Below are 18,890 nucleotides of genomic sequence, written 5' to 3' on the forward strand. Positions count from 1 at the left end.
TAAACACAAATAACCTATCAATATCAATCATAACAATAATAATATTTAAATACAAAAACAAAAAACACTTTTACTTTTTAGTAATAATATTACGTAGTAGGTACACACATAATATATTATAATGTATGCGCGTTGTTAAATAATTAAAATGTATGATTTATGCGCGTTTAACAAATATTACATTAATGTGTACGATAGATGCAGGTACTAAAATAAAATAATATTATATCTACTCGTTTCTGTTCCCTCGTCGAGACCACACAGTTTTCAAACTACAGTCGAGTCTCGATAACTCAGATTGTTTTTTGCCCCTAGGAAATCCGTATAATATACTCAATGCAATAATTGTCACGATAAGTCAAATTTAAAAATAGTTGAGCATATAAGTAACTCAAAGTCATATCTTAAATTTTATCATTAGGATCAAACATTTGTTGAAAAAAGGAGAGAATTATTCAGGAGAAAAAAACAGTAAAGAAAAAGTTACAATTACTTTGGCATTAAATATGACCGGCACAGATAAATTTAAATTACTATTAATTAATAAATTAATATCTATATAGCCATATAGGTATCTATATATTTTATAAAGCTTTTGTAGATCAATCAATTTTGATTGTAGTTGATAAATATACAAAAAATAACATTAACCTCGAATTAGTTCGTATTTTAAAAAAAAAAATCGAGTTATGTAACTCGAAAAATACATAAGTTGAATTAATTTTTACCTCTCTTTAAATTCGAGTTATTGAGACTCAGCACATGTCCCGAAAACATGCATACACATGGGGTTCGATGGATACGATAATTTTATTCACGTTTTTCTTTTTTTTTTTTTCATTACTTAGGGAAGTTTTTATCCCAATACACGTATGTCGCAACCACGAGTATATAGTAGATAACCACTAGAAAACCATCATGGTCACTACATATTATGCCATCCTATACGTCGTTGCATATTATTATGGATAACAAGCTATGAGTGATATACTAGGTAGGTATATATGTTTATATTATTGTATAATACTGTTGCATGTTTATTTTTTTTAGTTCTGGGAAGGGTACATATTTAATATAAGCTCCCAACACTTCTCTCTCTCTCTTTCTTCACTTACGACCTGAACGTTATTGGACATTGTGTATTACTCGATAATATGAAGTAAAAGTATTTATTCATATTTAACCTATAAAACATTGAATTAATTAATTTCATTATTAGCCGGAGTGTAAGATTTTTTTAACACAATTATTAAGCAATACATTTTTTATTATTATTCGCTATACTCGGTCTTTTGAGAAGTTTAATATGTTATATTTAAATGAATAATATTAAATGAACGAGGGTCAATGTACAGTTGTTGTTATAACATATTAATATTTTAAAGTTGCTAAAGATTCGGTGAAAGCTCGCCGTGAACAACAATATACTATAGTAATACGTGTCATATATAATATAATTATTAGGTACAACAATATTTTATGCATATTTTAAAATAAAAATTGTTTGAAACTTATATGAATGTAGTTGATATAGTTAGGTAAACATCTATTAGTATGAGCCATATTATATTATCTCAAATTCTAAACGATTATCATTATAATCGTTTAAGATCTTTTACTGTGACTAAATAACTAAATATTGTGTTTTATTTTAATATCATAAAATTATTTATTCGTAATTATATTTATGAATTGTAATATGATTTTTATGTTCAAAAAAATAAACATCATGAATTTTTTTCAAAAAATTACACAAGTACGCATTTAATAATCTGTTGAAAATTTGTATTGTCATTTAGTAATTTAAAGATAAAAAAAAACACTATGTCAACCTTATTAATTGTATTAATTGCTTTGTTATTGTGTGTAATTGCAATGTACTTACGCCTTTCGCTTGGAAAATCTGATAAAATTTTTGTAAGCTTATAGGTTGATCACCGCACAGCACGTAAGCCACACTTTCTAACTGTTCAGCTAAGTCTCCTTGTTTTTCTTCCCTGTTGAAAATATTATAAATTTAGATAAAATAATTCAGCGTACCAGTTACTGGTATTGTTGTTTATTGTAATAAATTATAGCTTATATAAATTAAAACGTTACATCATCAGGAAGAATTATACTCAGGAGACATTATATATAGTGTAAAAACTAAAAGTCTTAGTTTTATTGGGTTTCTGTTCTTATAGATTACCTAGCAGGAACCTACTGATCAAATTGTTCAGAATTTGAAATACAAAGCAATGAATTTAATAGAAACCCTATCCATGACCCGGTAAGTAAATTTGGATTTAGTACAGACGTACAGTTATGTTATTGTAAGAATACATAATATCATATTTATGAAATATTTTACTAGCTATAGGTACCTGAAAAAATCAAATAAAACTGAACAGGAGTGTACAAAATACAATATAATGTTATAATTTATAAACAATATCGTTTTAGCAGTGGCCAAAAGTCAGTTTGATTAAATTGATATGTTTTTATAAATTAATCATGTAGAACTGTGATGTCTTACCTTTTTTGTTACGCGTGCCACTTTGGTAATCAATTATCTTAGAGCGGGCCACCAAATATATATATATATTATTTTATTATTATCATTACTATTATAAAATAAATAAATATAACTTTACTTTTTCTATAATATATTGTTTGATTTAAAATTTTTAACGGGTCACACAGAATACCTTCGTGGGGCCGTGGGTTGGGCACCACTGATATAGAATGTGCGTTCGTTAATTTTGCCAGTGCACCAATAATTATCTCACTAACCATTTTATTGGGGGTTATCATATAATTCAAATGTCTACGAAGTAGACGTGAGTAAATCATTTGTCACCGAATTTTATCATTACATTAAATTGCTCATATTTTTTATATATACATACCTATAGTGTAATGTTGTAAAGTATAACGAACCGCAACTATATACGTATAACTATAAATCATACGAAACCCACAGGAATATAAAGCTGATGAAGATTAAACTCGGCACGTCGGTTTTTTTTATTACGATTTCTATCGTTTTCGTAGCCAAGACTTCGGACTTATTTTATTATACCCGGTCGGGTTGGGCAATATATTCCTCAAAATCGGCATAATAATAATTGTCGTATACAATATTATTATCATTATTATTAAAAACGCGAGCATGCGTGTTTGTGGGAAACGTGGAGGACCGACCGTTTCTCAATAAGGAGCGCCGGCGTGACCGCAGCAGCGTATTTATACCTACAACAGCCTATTGCCACACACCGGTGGAAGTTAACTCTCCATATGCACCACACACACAAACACACACACACACACACATGTGCGCGGGCCCAGGCGTTGGAGAGCCGCGCGAGTTTCAGACCCGACCAGATCAGAAGAGGGATAAGGCGTGCTCTCGTATTTTTTTTTTCATTTTTTATTTTCTCCTTAATCCTAAAACAAAAGAAACCTGTTCTGACATGAGCACCGCCGTGTGCCGTAAGTCCGAGGTGTCATATTATTATTGTTGTTTACGGACTATCTCGTGTGTTAATGATACGTGCAGCAGGCCGCTCGGCCGATGAGGAGAATACAGTGTTGTCCGGCACGCCATTTAAAAGTATAGGCATTAGGCATATTATTAAAATAAATCTCGAGGATAAAACAAACCGGTAAAATTTAGGTGTTTATTATAATATACTATACGGATCTCGACGCAAATCTGTGTCAATTATTCCAACAGTCTAAGACTAGACATAATACAGGTATACTATATTATATAAAACGCACTAATATACAACACACATGATATATTTTAGTATATTCGTACGAGGTTCTTTAAATTCAACACGCATAGAGCTTAAAAAAAAACGTTTACGGTTCGTATCTAAACATATTAGTTCTCATAATTGATAAAGTTTTAAGTATTATATTATACTTATATTCAGCCACAGTGTATTTTGAGAATTTTCAGATTTTTTAAATATTACAATTACGTTATACCTAATATGTAACGTTATCGTGCGAATTAATTTTATTATATTTTTGCAGCTAATTTTTCGGATCGAATTCGCTGACACACTGAAATAGTGGCGACTATGCGTATAATATATACGTACTCTGCCGTCGGGATCGTAGGAGATGATTTATAAGGTTTTTATTAATAGTTACAACGAGTTCTCGCGCTTCGGATAATTTCGTAAAATCAAATCATAAACATATTATATGAGATTTTTTTTTTCGCTTTCTACTCAACGCACCTTTGGACGGGGTCCGGCTACTGAATATATCAACTGCAGATTAATGGGCACATTACGGAAACCTCTGAGCAGTGATCAATATAAACCGCCAACCGGTTCGACCCACGTCACCACAGTTAGTGGTATTGGAAACCATCGTGATAACGACTAATTAGGGCGAATAATAATTAAAAGATAAACACATATATAATATTATAATATTGTTTGAGATTATACGAAGTGTACATTTGTCCAACCGACCACCACCCGCTCGTTCACACGTAGGTATATTATATTATATTATAACTTATAACCATTGCTGTTAAATTACTTTTGCAGTTGTGTGCAGCAGCAGTCTCGGAAATATCGTATTATTTTATAGTCGACGCACGTAATTTGAAACTTTACAAAGTCGTCGGTTCGACACAATAGGTACCTACTATATCGTAAACGATACTATACACTATTAAAAATATGTATAATAAAATAAAACGTTTAAATCTCTATATTAGGCAATTTCGATGGGAATTTTAATGCCCGGAACAAAAAAGGACAGTATTAACTTTTCACCCGAAACGGTTATTATTATTTCGTAATTTCGTTCGAAATCATATTTCATTGTTAAGTCGAATCAAATAATACTACGTACTATGCATATATGTATAATAATCTAACTCATACATACATAATTATTCCTTGGTTGCTGTCACGTATTATTATTGAAAAAAACTGGTGGTGTATTTTGAATTTCGATAAATAACAAAAATATTAAATTTAATAGGCTTAACTTATAGATACCGTTCTTCATTCTTCGATTAACCTTTTACATTATGTAAAAAGCAGTATATATTTATATCCAATATTAATTAATAATTATTGCTATAGTTGGCTCTTTATTCTTTTTTATAAATGGAAAACCGACATTCGTAAAATGACTTTTGGACACTGTCAAAATTAACTCTATAAGTATGTTACAATATGATTTAACAATGATTTAACAAAATTTGCCCAAATAATGCCACATGATTACTATATATACCTATGATGCAAACATCACTTTAACATCATTATATATATAACCTAACCTAACGATATCCAACAAATGTAAATACGTTTCTTGTCTAACGCTAATTGCTTAAAATAATATTTATTTGGTCGAGTGTAAGACGAACGCGTATATGAAATGATTTTATAGCAGTTACTTATATAAAAAAAAATATATATATATATATATATGGACTCTACACCACGAATAACAAATAAATAAAACCACCTGCTAAGCATTGGTTCGCGACATGATTATCGGAGAGTTCGATCTTGAAAACAGCTTGTGGTACACATGATAAATGCCGTGGGAAACATCGTACAGTAGTCTTAGTCTTGGACACAAATCAAAGTAGTTTGATTAGTATGATTAGTTGTAAAGCATATGTTAACAACGGTTCAGTTACATGCAGCTTTCCTAAAATAAGCAGGTACATTGCGCTTGATATTGTCGTATTATTATTGTTATTATTATTTTAACCATAGCAGTGAATGAATTAATCAAAAGAAAGTATATACGCCTAGATACCTAATTAGTTTATATGTTTTTTATTCTAACAGATAGTTCGATATTCGTGTAAATAATGACGATTTTCTCGTTTGGATTTAAAGAGAAAACTATGCGACGCATTCTTGATAATGGGTAGTTTATGTAATAGGTATGAAAATATAGTATTATAGAAAACACCGCGAAATAATATGTGTAAAGGTGTACTTTATGATATTTTTTTAGCAAACAGACAATCGCTGTACCTATTATATACAATAATCACCGAACTAAATTTAATTTGGCTATATTTAAATGTTTATAATATGTATATATTATATAATAAATATATACAACAGTGCCAATGACTCTTCATATAATAATAATTTATTGTCAATTCAAAGTAAAATCATTATATCAGCGTTGACTGTTGTAGTTGAAGACCTAGAAATAACCGTGTACGTAATTTCTATCTGTTGATTCTCATTAAATACTTAGATGTTTTTACATCGACTATGAATCAGACAATATTGTTTTTTCTTCGCTCCAACAATTAATTACTATGCAAATATCGTTGACTCGTGTTGTCTGCTCTTCATGCAAAATACATTTATTTGAACGGGAACTGGCAACGAGCCTAGCGTGTATGGTGTAAACTGAACAGTAAAATAAATTTTTAGCAATAAAACTTATAAAACGCAAAAAGATATATCTACGACCACGCAACTCCATCAGACTCGGTTACATCTGTTTTAATTAACTGCAGATTCCGCATAATTGTGAAATGTACATGCAGGTATAAACGATACACATTCCTAATTACTTTAATTGGATTTAAAATTTACATTTCCTACAGTACCTACATTAACTACAACTTACGAGATAGCTACTATTATGCATGATTAGAGCAATGATAATAATAATATACACTATATCACTGACACGGAGTTTATAGTAACAAACCATCTGCGGTCCGTTGTACAATTATTTATGTACCAGGTATAATATACTTATCCACATAATGTACAATAAACATAATTTAATTTACGAAATTATTTTTCATATTTTGGAAATAAAAAATAAAAATTACCTACATTTCCTTTAGTAGATACCGACACACAACAAAAATAAATGTTTTATTTACTGTGCTAAACAAATATTTATTTTGAATATATTTTTTTTTATTTATTTAAATGATCAATTTTATATTAAATTTTGATTAATGTTACTAGAAACATTATTTTATGATAAGCGAGTGATGTGTTTAGTTTATGTTCTAAACCTAATCTTAATTTGTTTAAGATTTAAGAACATATTTAAAATGATAAAGATTTAAATTGAAATAGTAATTTTAATTTACTATAAATTATGATTTTATTCCAAAAATAGGTGTATCAAAACACATTATTTAAAATCAAATTAGGTATAGTAAAAAGTCGTATTTAAAAAAATAAATAATTTCCTAGGTAATTTATACTGATATTAAATTATTTTAAAAATAACATCAGATTATAAATTAGTTTTTAATTATAAAACAAAAATTAAATAATTCTAAGAGAGTATATATGTTTATTATACTCTCTTAGAATTATTTAATTTATTATTATAGTGATTATTATATGTTATGGTATATTATAATAATATTTACCTATAGCTCAAGTATAAAATAAATTGTGATATATAAAATATGATTTTTATAACAATTAGGTATATAAGGCGTAAGTTTAAATTAAATATAAACATGGCAATTTTATTTTCAGAAAATAACATTAATATGTTATTTACATAAAACTATACATTTTTTACATTACAATTAAATACTATTAACAATTAAAAAATAATTCTGGTATGAAGTGTACGAGTATTTTAAGACTATAACGCAATGTACCTATATGATGGTTATGTAATAAAATAGTTGGTTTTAATTTTATGCGATATTTCTGCACAGTGTTCCACTTGTTTTTATATCGTTAAAGTAGTAGTTATCTAAAAACTATACGGATTCACATGAGTACCTATTACATATTTTTTTATTTTTTTTTTTTAAAAAAAGCTTTTCATCAGTAAGATTATTTTTAGCAGTAAAAACGGATATTAAATATGTTGTCTACACAAAATACGCAATTACCCACCCGTGTTTAATGTCCGTTTATGTTTTTAATCCTCATCGTTTTAAGTGCATGTTTATATATACTTTATATGGATAAGAGCAGATAACGTCGCTTTTGAATTTATATACCTATATTTTCATTATAACCGGTTAATTTTATCCTATATGCATAAATAGTTTAATTAGATTTGACATATTATTAGAAAACACGATAGCAAAAATAAAAATAAAATATAAAACTGTTTGCCATAAACAATGTACGTCAAGATATTCAGCATACTTTAGCCGGTAGAGTTTGTATTTCAGTTAATTAAAGCATAATTTATAAGAGTGCCTACTCTGAAAATAATATAATCTCAATTGGCGTGAAGTATGAAAATATTGTCCTAAAAGATTAACAGACTGGTATGGGTCTACGAGAATAGTAAATAGGTATGTATGCTTTGACTTGTTTGGATACAATTTGAATCCATATAGCTATAGTGCATTAATTACGAATTATTAAATTAAAAAATTAAGACATATTTTCATTGATAATTATTGAATACTAATAATATAAATTATTAGAAACATTTTGAAGTAAAACATACTCACAGTAATCTCTCTTTTAACGATTGTATCCATTGTTCCTGAATGAGTACTTTTTCTTTGTCTTTGTCAAATAATTCAAACAATATTGATAGCACCTCCTGTAAAATCAAATTCATAATATTAGACGAAATATTAAAAAAAAAAAATTAAAAGCCAACGAAAGTTAGCTGATTAAATTTGTTAAATCGAAAATCAGAATATAATCGAAAAATAAAATTTTCATCGGATTTGTTGCAATTTCACCATTTGAAACGTATATTATTTTATACCGCGAGTGACACGAAAATTATAGCTAAACAAAAATAACCATTTAAGATGTATTTAATGCGGATATAAACGAAATAGTTATCCAAAGATTGCAAACATTCTTAATAAGACGCACGTGCATAGGATTGAAACAAAAATTAACCAAACGGAAGCCCAAAGATCGTTTGACAGCCCTCGGGTCACGCGATGGTTAATAGTAGTAAATATTTCCATGCTATTGTGTTGTGTTTGTCGGCCACTATATAGACATACCTACAACAACTGGACCAGAAGTAATTGAATTTATTTTTTGATGCCGGTTGATTAATGGACTTACAGTGCGATTCAAGTGGCTTCATTTGGTGCACGATTATGATATTCTTCCGCACCTTGCAGCCATCAGAGACATGATAAGAGATCGAAAAATATATAACGCTCCATAAAATTTCATTAAAAATGTAGGTTAGATTAGGCTAGGTATACCTATACAGTATACACAGGTGGGCGTTTATTCCAAAACCATAAAATGAATTAAATCGCGGTCGGGGGATATATTGTATTTCCCATTACACGTGCAAGACAAATCTCCGATGCCATTTACATATTTTTCTCAAAATTTTACCACGTTTTTAATTAAATTTAATGGAATAAACTGGAAGTCCCTGACTTTTATTTACATAATAGGTACACCGTTCAGATCAGAATTAATAAAGAAACTATTTTTTCGTAATCTAAATTCCTATAAATCCGGTCAAAAGTGTATATTATACAGCGAATGTTTAAATACATATGTGTATCAAAAACAAAATATGATAATTTATGATAAACCAATGACATTTATTGCAATTTTTTTTGTTCGAATAATTTATTCGACCGATCTATTATACATTTAATTTTCGACGCATTTCTTAATTTTATATATAGAGTGCAAACATGTATATAGAAGCATTATATGTTTTTTTTTTTTTTTAGAATCGATGTCTGTATAACGTCGTTTGGCATTTACCCAATAGACCGTAACATAACAATATTTATAGTATCTATACAGCCACTGCAGTATATGTATCATATATACGTGTTTGAGTCAAGTGGGTGGTCCAGTTTTCGTATTTTAGGTGACCTATAACTGTGTTTGGTAAAATTTTAAATTACGATCGTAATAAATTTAGTACTCGCTACTTATTATTACGACTCGAGTGGGTACTACCTTTATTATGAGTTTACGAATTATACTATATGCGTGATGAATCGAGAACTCCATGATGAAATAATAATAATAATAATATTATAAAGTATATAATATATATATACAAATATTTTATATATTAAATAAAGTATATGCAGGTGACAGGTTAAGTGTGGTTAGGTTAGGTTATGATATTAAATGTACATATATTATACATATCATAGTGGACTCTTGCTGCGTATGTACAGAACGGAAAAGCTGGTGTATAATATCGTTGACATACGTTTTCAATATCACACGATTAGGCGAAATATGCTACACCGTTATAGGTATATGAGATAAGTTAGGTATTGATAAGGTACCTATATCCACAGGTGGGTAGACAACTCGCACTGGTACACATACGCGTGTAATCAAACACACACACACATTATAATATAAACGTTTTTATGCTACGTACATGAATCATAATATATACAGCGACGGATTCGTTTTAATTACAAAACAGATATGATATATTATGACTGGCCTAACGGTATATATACCTACTCGCTTTATAGCTGTACATTATATAATATTAGGTAGGTACCTATTATACGACGAATACGGAAATTTTCATTTGCGTTTTAACGCGAAACACGTATATTTTAATATTATACATAAAAAAAAAATTAAACACATATATAATATTATGAACTTATAATACATAATATAATAATAATCATTATATATATATATAGGTAGGTGCCTCCTATGAATATGACGTAGGACGCGTAATGCCGTACGGTGTGAGCGTGACCGGAGAATATACGGAAAATTATAATAATATAATATATATTTATGTGTAATATATGTTTGACACGAAGAAAAATATACATCCACACGACCATCGCTGCGGCTAAGTGCAAAACACGAAACCGCCTGTTGTATGCATATCATGGCTGTATAATATAATAGTGTTGGACCCGCGATAAATTATAACGCGGAGCGAAGGAAAGAAAAAAATTAAATTATTCGCACGCTTTATAATAATATTATAATATTGTATCTATAGTAAAAAATAATAATAACGTATACGTATACGAATGTGGTTATCGCGGGCCGCGGATATAATATAATATGTCTTCTCGCGCCAACTGCTGCCACGCGTGGTGTTAACTGAGCGAAAAAACGGATATAATAATAATAATAATAATAATATATTCGCGTTTACACGCCGAAGTCATCGTCACGCCGTGGTCGTCCGTCCATCCGCGTGATGTTAATAATATTATTTTCATTCTCGTGTTTTTCGTTGGGCGATGGTACGCGGTGAGTATATAATTTTTTAATAATATTAAATAATTGTATTAATAAATAATATTATATAGGTGTGTGTTTGTCGGCGGCCGCGTAAACATATTTTGTGTTGACGTCGTTACATCACGGTGAATCGACGGAAACGCATGTTGGGAGGAGAGAGAGAAAGAAGTGTATGTGTGTGCTGAGAGAGAAAAATCCATTAAAAAGTAGATGGGTGTATAATACTGCAACTGCTACAACACACGACGATTATAATATTAATAATAATAATAATAATAATAATAGTAATAATAATATTATACATAGTATTATAGGTATAGCTATAGGTACCTCCTCCGAAAACAGGACTCCGCCGAGCTAAACATGTATATACCTACCTGTTGCGGTCGTGTAATTATTATTATAATTCGCGCAAAGTATGATGGTAGGTAACATACGATGGATAATATTATGACGATGATGTCTATCGTACCGATCCTCTCCTTATACCAACCTAGGTATATTATGATAATATTAATACATTATCCTCTCACTACGACGACGACGAAGAGTCCGTTCGCACGTAAATATATACATACCTATTATACACGCGTACGTTTAATATGCAAAATCATAATAATATGACGATGACGATAACGATGCGTGTAGCGAATTTTGCGTAAATTAAAATATTTGCAAAATATACAATATTTATAATATAATAACGATGACGACGACGATGATGATAATAATCGTAACATGTGCATGTCTTCTGCGGGGGTCGGTTACTCGGCTATTACAATTTATATCCGTGTATATTTTCGCGTGCGCTTAGAGCCGCCGAAGAATTTGCACCTACTTAACGCATGTCTTATTATAATAATATTATAGTTATGATGTGTTCGTAATAGACGTACATACGCACGTGTATGGTGTACGCAAAATGGGCGTCACCCGTTTGAACGTGGGCACCTCTATATTTTTGTACCCTAAATTTACTATGTTACAAAAGTACATTTTTATATTTTTAATTGTTCGATAAAATTATATTATTATCTAAAAAAGGTATATTGTTTTTAAAGTTTTTAAAGAATTTCATTTTTTTTCGATACTATTGTATCCGTTATCAGTTCAATGCTTTTTCTTAAAATTGTTAAACAATAATTACTTTAAACAAAGTAAGACGTTATACGATCGTTGAAAAATCTTTAAACTAAACGTACTTAAATCTTAACAAATGTGATACGCACATTTTAACTGAATCTAATGGCTATAAATTGTTATTAAGAAGCTAATTTGAACATTGTATACAATCTCGCCTCACTTCCTTGACCGGAAATAATAACGAAGCGCGCACTCACTCCCCGCTACGACGTAACAACGCATCCAGATTTCTTATGAATGTCCGACGAATGATATTATCATCGTTCATCGACATAATTGTCATCGTTATTTATAAACGCCAATCTCCGACGGTTACCAACAGCACGGTTACGGTCGGTTTAACAGGACGCGCTATACAGATCCGCGACAACGTCACAATCGTGGTCGTTCGGACGACGTTTGCGGTATTTACATGACTACACTACAGTACACGTGCCCATCGATACAACTGTACAAGTAGCATGCACATTGCACCATATCATTAAAATATTCATGCACAGAGTGATTTACGGAGCTGGCACACCTCATGTTTTCCTTTAATTATACATTTATTCAAAATACGATTTTTTTAAATTTTTGAACACATTTCAAGAGATCAGGACCATATAATAATAATTATTATTTTAAAATTCTTGGTATTTTTTTGTACTACTCGGGAGTGTCCAGCGGTAATGCAAACTTTTGTTTCATTCAAATTAAAACCCCTTTGCCATCAATAATTTAGCGCCTCAGTAATATTTCTTAAATGTAATGACTCAGCATTTGAACGAGTGGTTTTTCAGTTACTAAAATTAAAATGCTAATAACGATATTAATGTCTTAAAAATAATTTTGGAAAAATATTAGTAAAATATCATCTTGGGTCTAGTATTAAATACTACTTTAATACTTGGACCATTTTCACAAATTATAAGCGTATGTCGATATATTAATATATTCATTACTAAACCCAAACCCATTATTAAGATCTCCCTTCAGTATGCACAAACTTGAATGATTCAAAAACTACTCGTTTAGATTTTGATTTTGATACACCAACACGTGAAGAAAAAATATTCTTTAAATGAGTTATAGTAGAAGAGATGGATTCTTATTTGAACGAGACAGGCATCTCCACGCAGGACACTCATTTAGTATGTACTTATGGTTATAATACAATAACTTCAACAATTTAAAAACAATATTAATATGGTTTTTAAGCATATATTTCAAAACTAAAAAAATTTAATAAAAAATGTGTGTGAACGTTCTCGGTCACTCGGTGTATCACGCTGTTTATAATAATATTATATTATTATAATATATGCAGGGTTAACACAATAATGACGTTACGCGCAACATCATCGGTGCAGTCATCTCGGACGCGGTATACCTATGCACATATTTTATTATGCGGAGGGATTATATATATATATATATATATATATATATATATATATGTTGTTAGCTATATCGTATGTTATAATAATATGTATATATGTATATACCCAGGTCGCGGTCGTATGACCGCATCAGTGGTATTATGTTCTTCGCTCGAGAGTCGACTATATTATTATCTACTGCAGCTGCAACTGCGATACTGCAACATCACGCGTATATATCGTATACAATATAATAATGATAATAATAATAGGTATGAAGGCACGTCGCAGTGGATCACGATAAACGCATGTGTTAAAAAATGGAAATAAATCGTCCGACTTGCCGATGTCATCTACGCGAAATCGGAACAATGAAAACGTATTTTTATTTTTCACGACCATTGTCATACATCGGAATACTATATTATCGTCGTCGTCGAAGAGGAGTTGACACCGCGATAGCTCTTCGAGACTGTTGTATTCGTATATATCTTACAACTGTATCAACAATCGGACACGAGCTGGTGAGCCATTTACTGTGAGTTGTGACATTGTACGCAAAAGTGTAATTGTAAGTTTAATATTGTTATTTTATTAACAAATTTATTTATATAATAAAATACTATGGATGCTCTGTCTCTATACTATACTTTTTTAGATATAATATTACCAAGCATGGTCTCTCTCATCTTGATTTTTTGAATTCTGAATTTCGGATTTTCTAACCAAATATTGTAATTATAATTATTGAGGAACAAAATTCAAATTATTTATTGTTTTTTTTTCATACCATTCGAGATGTTTCCTGTGAAGATGGTAAACATTAATTTTTTTCAAGTGAGAACCAACCTTTTATTAACTTATTATGTAAAATATAAATAGACTATTATGACGACATTATTTTCGAAAATGTGGATATTTAAATCAAAATTCGAACGTGTGGTTTAAACTACACGTTATTAAACTCGTTTACGACTCGGTCTAAATAGGCCAAAATTCGATGTTACTTGGAAGGATTAACCCTCTCCCCCTAAAAAAAAAATACACTTTTTTAGTTATGAAGTTCGATCTGATTAACAATTTAAAATTTACAGGAAATAGTGTGATTCTCATTTGAAAAATCGGTAATACCTAAGTGGCTAGTGTAGATCGCCACAGGTCACTCCTTAAATAATATAAAAATATGGCCCTGAGAATAATACATAAAAGTTCTAACAATCAGAAACTCAGAAATGTCATATTAAAAAAATCAATGGAAAAAATGGTGGTGGCCATGCAAAATTGAATTGTACAATAATACATAATATATTATAATGTAAAAATGTATTACTCTTGTTAAAGCTAATAACTTTTGTATTAGACGCTTAACCAATAAAGGAAATAATAATAATAATAATAATAATAGTATAATGATATTATTATTTTACATATTCTACACATCATATAATGGGTTAAAGCGCGTAAAGTTTAACTGCCGCTAAATATTCGTTTCGCGTATTACGTGTTGTACTGTACAACTCTTACGTGTGTATAAATAGGAACGTACCTAATAATATATATATATTTTATATTCATATTATCTATATCATAATATAGGTACCTGCGAAGTCTGCCCACATAATATATAATATTATATATTGGTACCCATCCACCCACTTGCCCACCCGCCTGTCCATACGTATTACACGGGGCCACACAATTTATAACATAAAATATCGCCGACGACATTACGTATTCCGATCACACAAGTCACCGCGGAGTTTACCGATTTATGTTTACGCGTCCTAATAATGGCACCATAGAAATTGTGGCGTGCGCAGCAATAGCAAAAATATGTACCTACCTATGGACGACGACTACCATCGCCACAATGTATACAAATGTGACCGTACAATAGTAATAATAGAACATTATTATATCGCGTGCACAGGCTGCTATCGATCGATATAATATAACTAAATATCGCGTCGTTCGATGTAGTATTATATTATTATTTTGAATCCGACCCCGCCGGGACTGCCTATATATTATAATAATACAATGATATTATCATACGTATTTGATATTAGACTCGGATATTGTAGCAGGTCTCTGCTGCAGTGGAACCTAGACATGGGTACCTATATACAATAATGATATTACGTTACATTATTATGGTCCGCAGCTCGTTCTCGTAAACAATATTGGTAATAGTATTATACGGTCCGCGAGTAACCGCCGTTGGTTTATTTTATTATATTATACACCTGTATAATATCAATATCGTGATACATATTATATGAGTATATTATGTTCGTTCTTTATGTTTTAATTATAAAGATATGTACCTATATATGTATATATAATATATAGAGGTACTCATATCGGAGACAAGACACAGCCGGGGAACGATCGCGTACATTAAGGCGAAAACTGTTTGAATGCAAAATTTATTGGCAATTATAAAATTGTGAGCGAGCGCGCGCGCGTTTCCGCATATTATTTTTAATGCATGTTTGCACTTTATATCATTATACAAAGAAATATACAGCGGATTATCGTAACAACGTATTATATCACTCCAACCATCTGTACAGGTATACATAATAATTGTATTATATGTATATTAGATGAAAATCTTATAGTGTTTTACAGAACTTAGTATTTTCGAATTCAACAGTACAGTTGATCGAACACGAGCACCTGTTGTATCATCGCAATATCATTATTATCGTATATTATTGTTATTTTGTGCTTTTAGAATTTTTTTTTTCATTTATCATATTTGAAATGTAGGTATCAGCATATTAATGCTTTGACAAGTTTATAATAATTTTTATAATTATTGATATCATAACTGAATTATATCAACAAACAAAAACAATACATTTCAAAAATTGGACATGTGCAATAAACACTCGCTAGATGCAAAAATGTTTGTGAATTATACTGAGCTCTTGGTCCATAAATAAATAAATGTGCGATACCCATTTCGAAAAAAAATAGTATTCATTCCATTTTCGGTCTACCAAAATTTGAATATTTACTTAAAAATAAATGTTGATATAGATTATTACATTTTTCAATTACTTTCTATAGATATAATACTTAATGATTATTGACAAAAATTATATACATATTACAAACATTTTATAAAATTTATATTTTTCATTATTTTCCCTGTGTATGACATAAATAACTATGTGACCATTAAGCTTTTTGCTTTAGCCAAAAAAAGAATCGCACAGTTTTGGTCAAAAACTGCCATGCTCCAAATAAATATTGCTCAAAATAGTAGGTACTTAATTAGATGAAAATATGAAAGTATTATATTTTCGAATACAACAACGTTGTCCGAACTATCGAGACTGCTTTATTATTGCGAAATATTATATTGTTCTGACATACTATACTTAGCACGTATATATTATGTAGATAGTAGTTTAGATGAAATTGAATTTACCAGAATTTACTATAATCGAATCCCACAGCGTAGTCATCCGAACTCAAGACTTGGCACTTGTTTTATTATTGCGGGAACATTGTACATTTTATGTACATTACGCTACTATAATACAATTACCAGTTGACTGTAGTTGTTATAAAATACCTACGGGTTGAAAACTATAAAGCACATCGTTAAAACCGGCTGCGAAAGAAGACATTCTCGTCAAACCTTTTGAGAAAATAATGTTATTAAGCCACTTTTATCACTATACACATTTACTTCTTATACATGAACTTACTACATTCAAAACATAATATTATTGTATATGTCAATATCTGCTAATCAAATTATGTTGATTTGAAAGTGAGATTGAAATGTTTTATGAATCAAATATTTGCAGGTAATACTTTTTTCCAAGTGAAATCACGTTTTTAAATTACACGCATATCATTACGGGTTACATAAAATATCGCATAATTTGCAAGAAAAAAAATGATAAAATAATTATTATTGTACAGCTGATATTCAATGACAACCAAAATACACCATCCACTTAAACTCACATAATATCACTCACTATTACACCATCCTCCTTAAATGAGTATTCTATATTTTTGTTTTTTTTTTTTTGTGGTCAAATAGCAAGTATCCAAATATTCATAATTCATAAGGATCATATTTCATGGAGCCTTTCCGTTACCATAATATTAAGTTAGTAGGTTACCTATGCGTGGGAAAAATCTAATCGGTAAAAATCGGTAAGCATGGTCGAAGACTAGGACGATGCAATTATTTTTGGTTTGATAAGTTAACCAGGCATTATCGTGCAAGGCTGTGGCCGTTAATCGTATGATGTAGATCAATTCAATACCAAGATAAACCTGCAAGAGCGGTGAGAATATATTATAAATAAATACAAAATTACTATGTCAACATCGAAAAGGTCATAAGTGCCAGCAGAAGCAGAAGTTGCAGTAATATAGTGAGTACTGCAACTATACCGTAGTAGTAGCCTATAGGTATAGTAACGTACGTTTCACCAGCCCCCCCACTTTTATATTATAACAATTTTTTTATGCAATTATTTAGCACGTAATTAGCACGAATTTGCACGACTATTTTTGTAATTTGCACGATTTTAGATTGTGCGTAAAATCTAAAAATATCCATGGGGGGCTGAAGAAATATTTCACCAGCCCCGCCAAACATAAAAAAAGGCAAAACAGAATTAATTCCTGTGCCAATATTTAGCACGTAATTAGCACGAATTTGCACGACTAGACCCGGAATTCGCACCTCACTCCCCCGCCCTACAAATCGAATTTTCTTTTTTGCGCATTTCCCCAGCCCCCCACAAAACTTAAATAATGTGATTTTCAAACTTTTTCTTGTCCCAATATTTAGCACGTAATTAGCACGAATTTGCACGACTAGACCCGGAATTCGCACCTCACTCCCCCGCCCTACAAATCGAATTTTCCTTTTTTGCGCATTTCCCCAGCCCCCCACAAAACTTAAATAATGTGATTTTCAAACTTTTTCTTGTCCCAATATTTAGCACGTAATTAGCACGAATTTGCACGACTAGACCCGGAATTCGCACGTCACTCCCCCGCCCTTCAAATCGCATTTTCCCAGAGTATCAAATCATAATCATATAATCATGTTTTGTTGTACATATATATATTTCATGATAGTATCACGACCATATTATATTATTTAGCGCGTCTTTTTATCAATATTAATTCTAATTATACATTTTCATTAGATATTATTCAT

At 30.3% G+C, this 18,890-nt stretch overlaps 1 protein-coding gene across 1 annotated transcript in view; it reads right to left on the reverse strand.

Annotated features, from left to right (window-relative positions):
* The window catches only part of LOC107166171 (NADPH oxidase 5-like), a 90,472-nt gene that overhangs the window by 28,582 nt on the left and 43,000 nt on the right, over window positions 1–18,890 (reverse strand). The window contains exons 3-4 of the mRNA XM_089228918.1: window positions 8,450–8,544; window positions 1,886–1,997 (exon numbers count right to left, since the gene is read on the reverse strand). Of these exons, the coding sequence (XP_089085044.1) occupies window positions 1,886–1,997; window positions 8,450–8,544 (207 nt within the window). The remainder of the gene's footprint in view (window positions 1–1,885; window positions 1,998–8,449; window positions 8,545–18,890) is intronic.

Source organism: Diuraphis noxia, unplaced genomic scaffold (assembly GCF_037042655.1).
Source record: "Diuraphis noxia isolate RWA-SAM2 unplaced genomic scaffold, SU_Dnox_SAM2 contig0005, whole genome shotgun sequence".
NCBI classification, from domain to species: Eukaryota; Metazoa; Arthropoda; class Insecta; order Hemiptera; family Aphididae; genus Diuraphis; species Diuraphis noxia.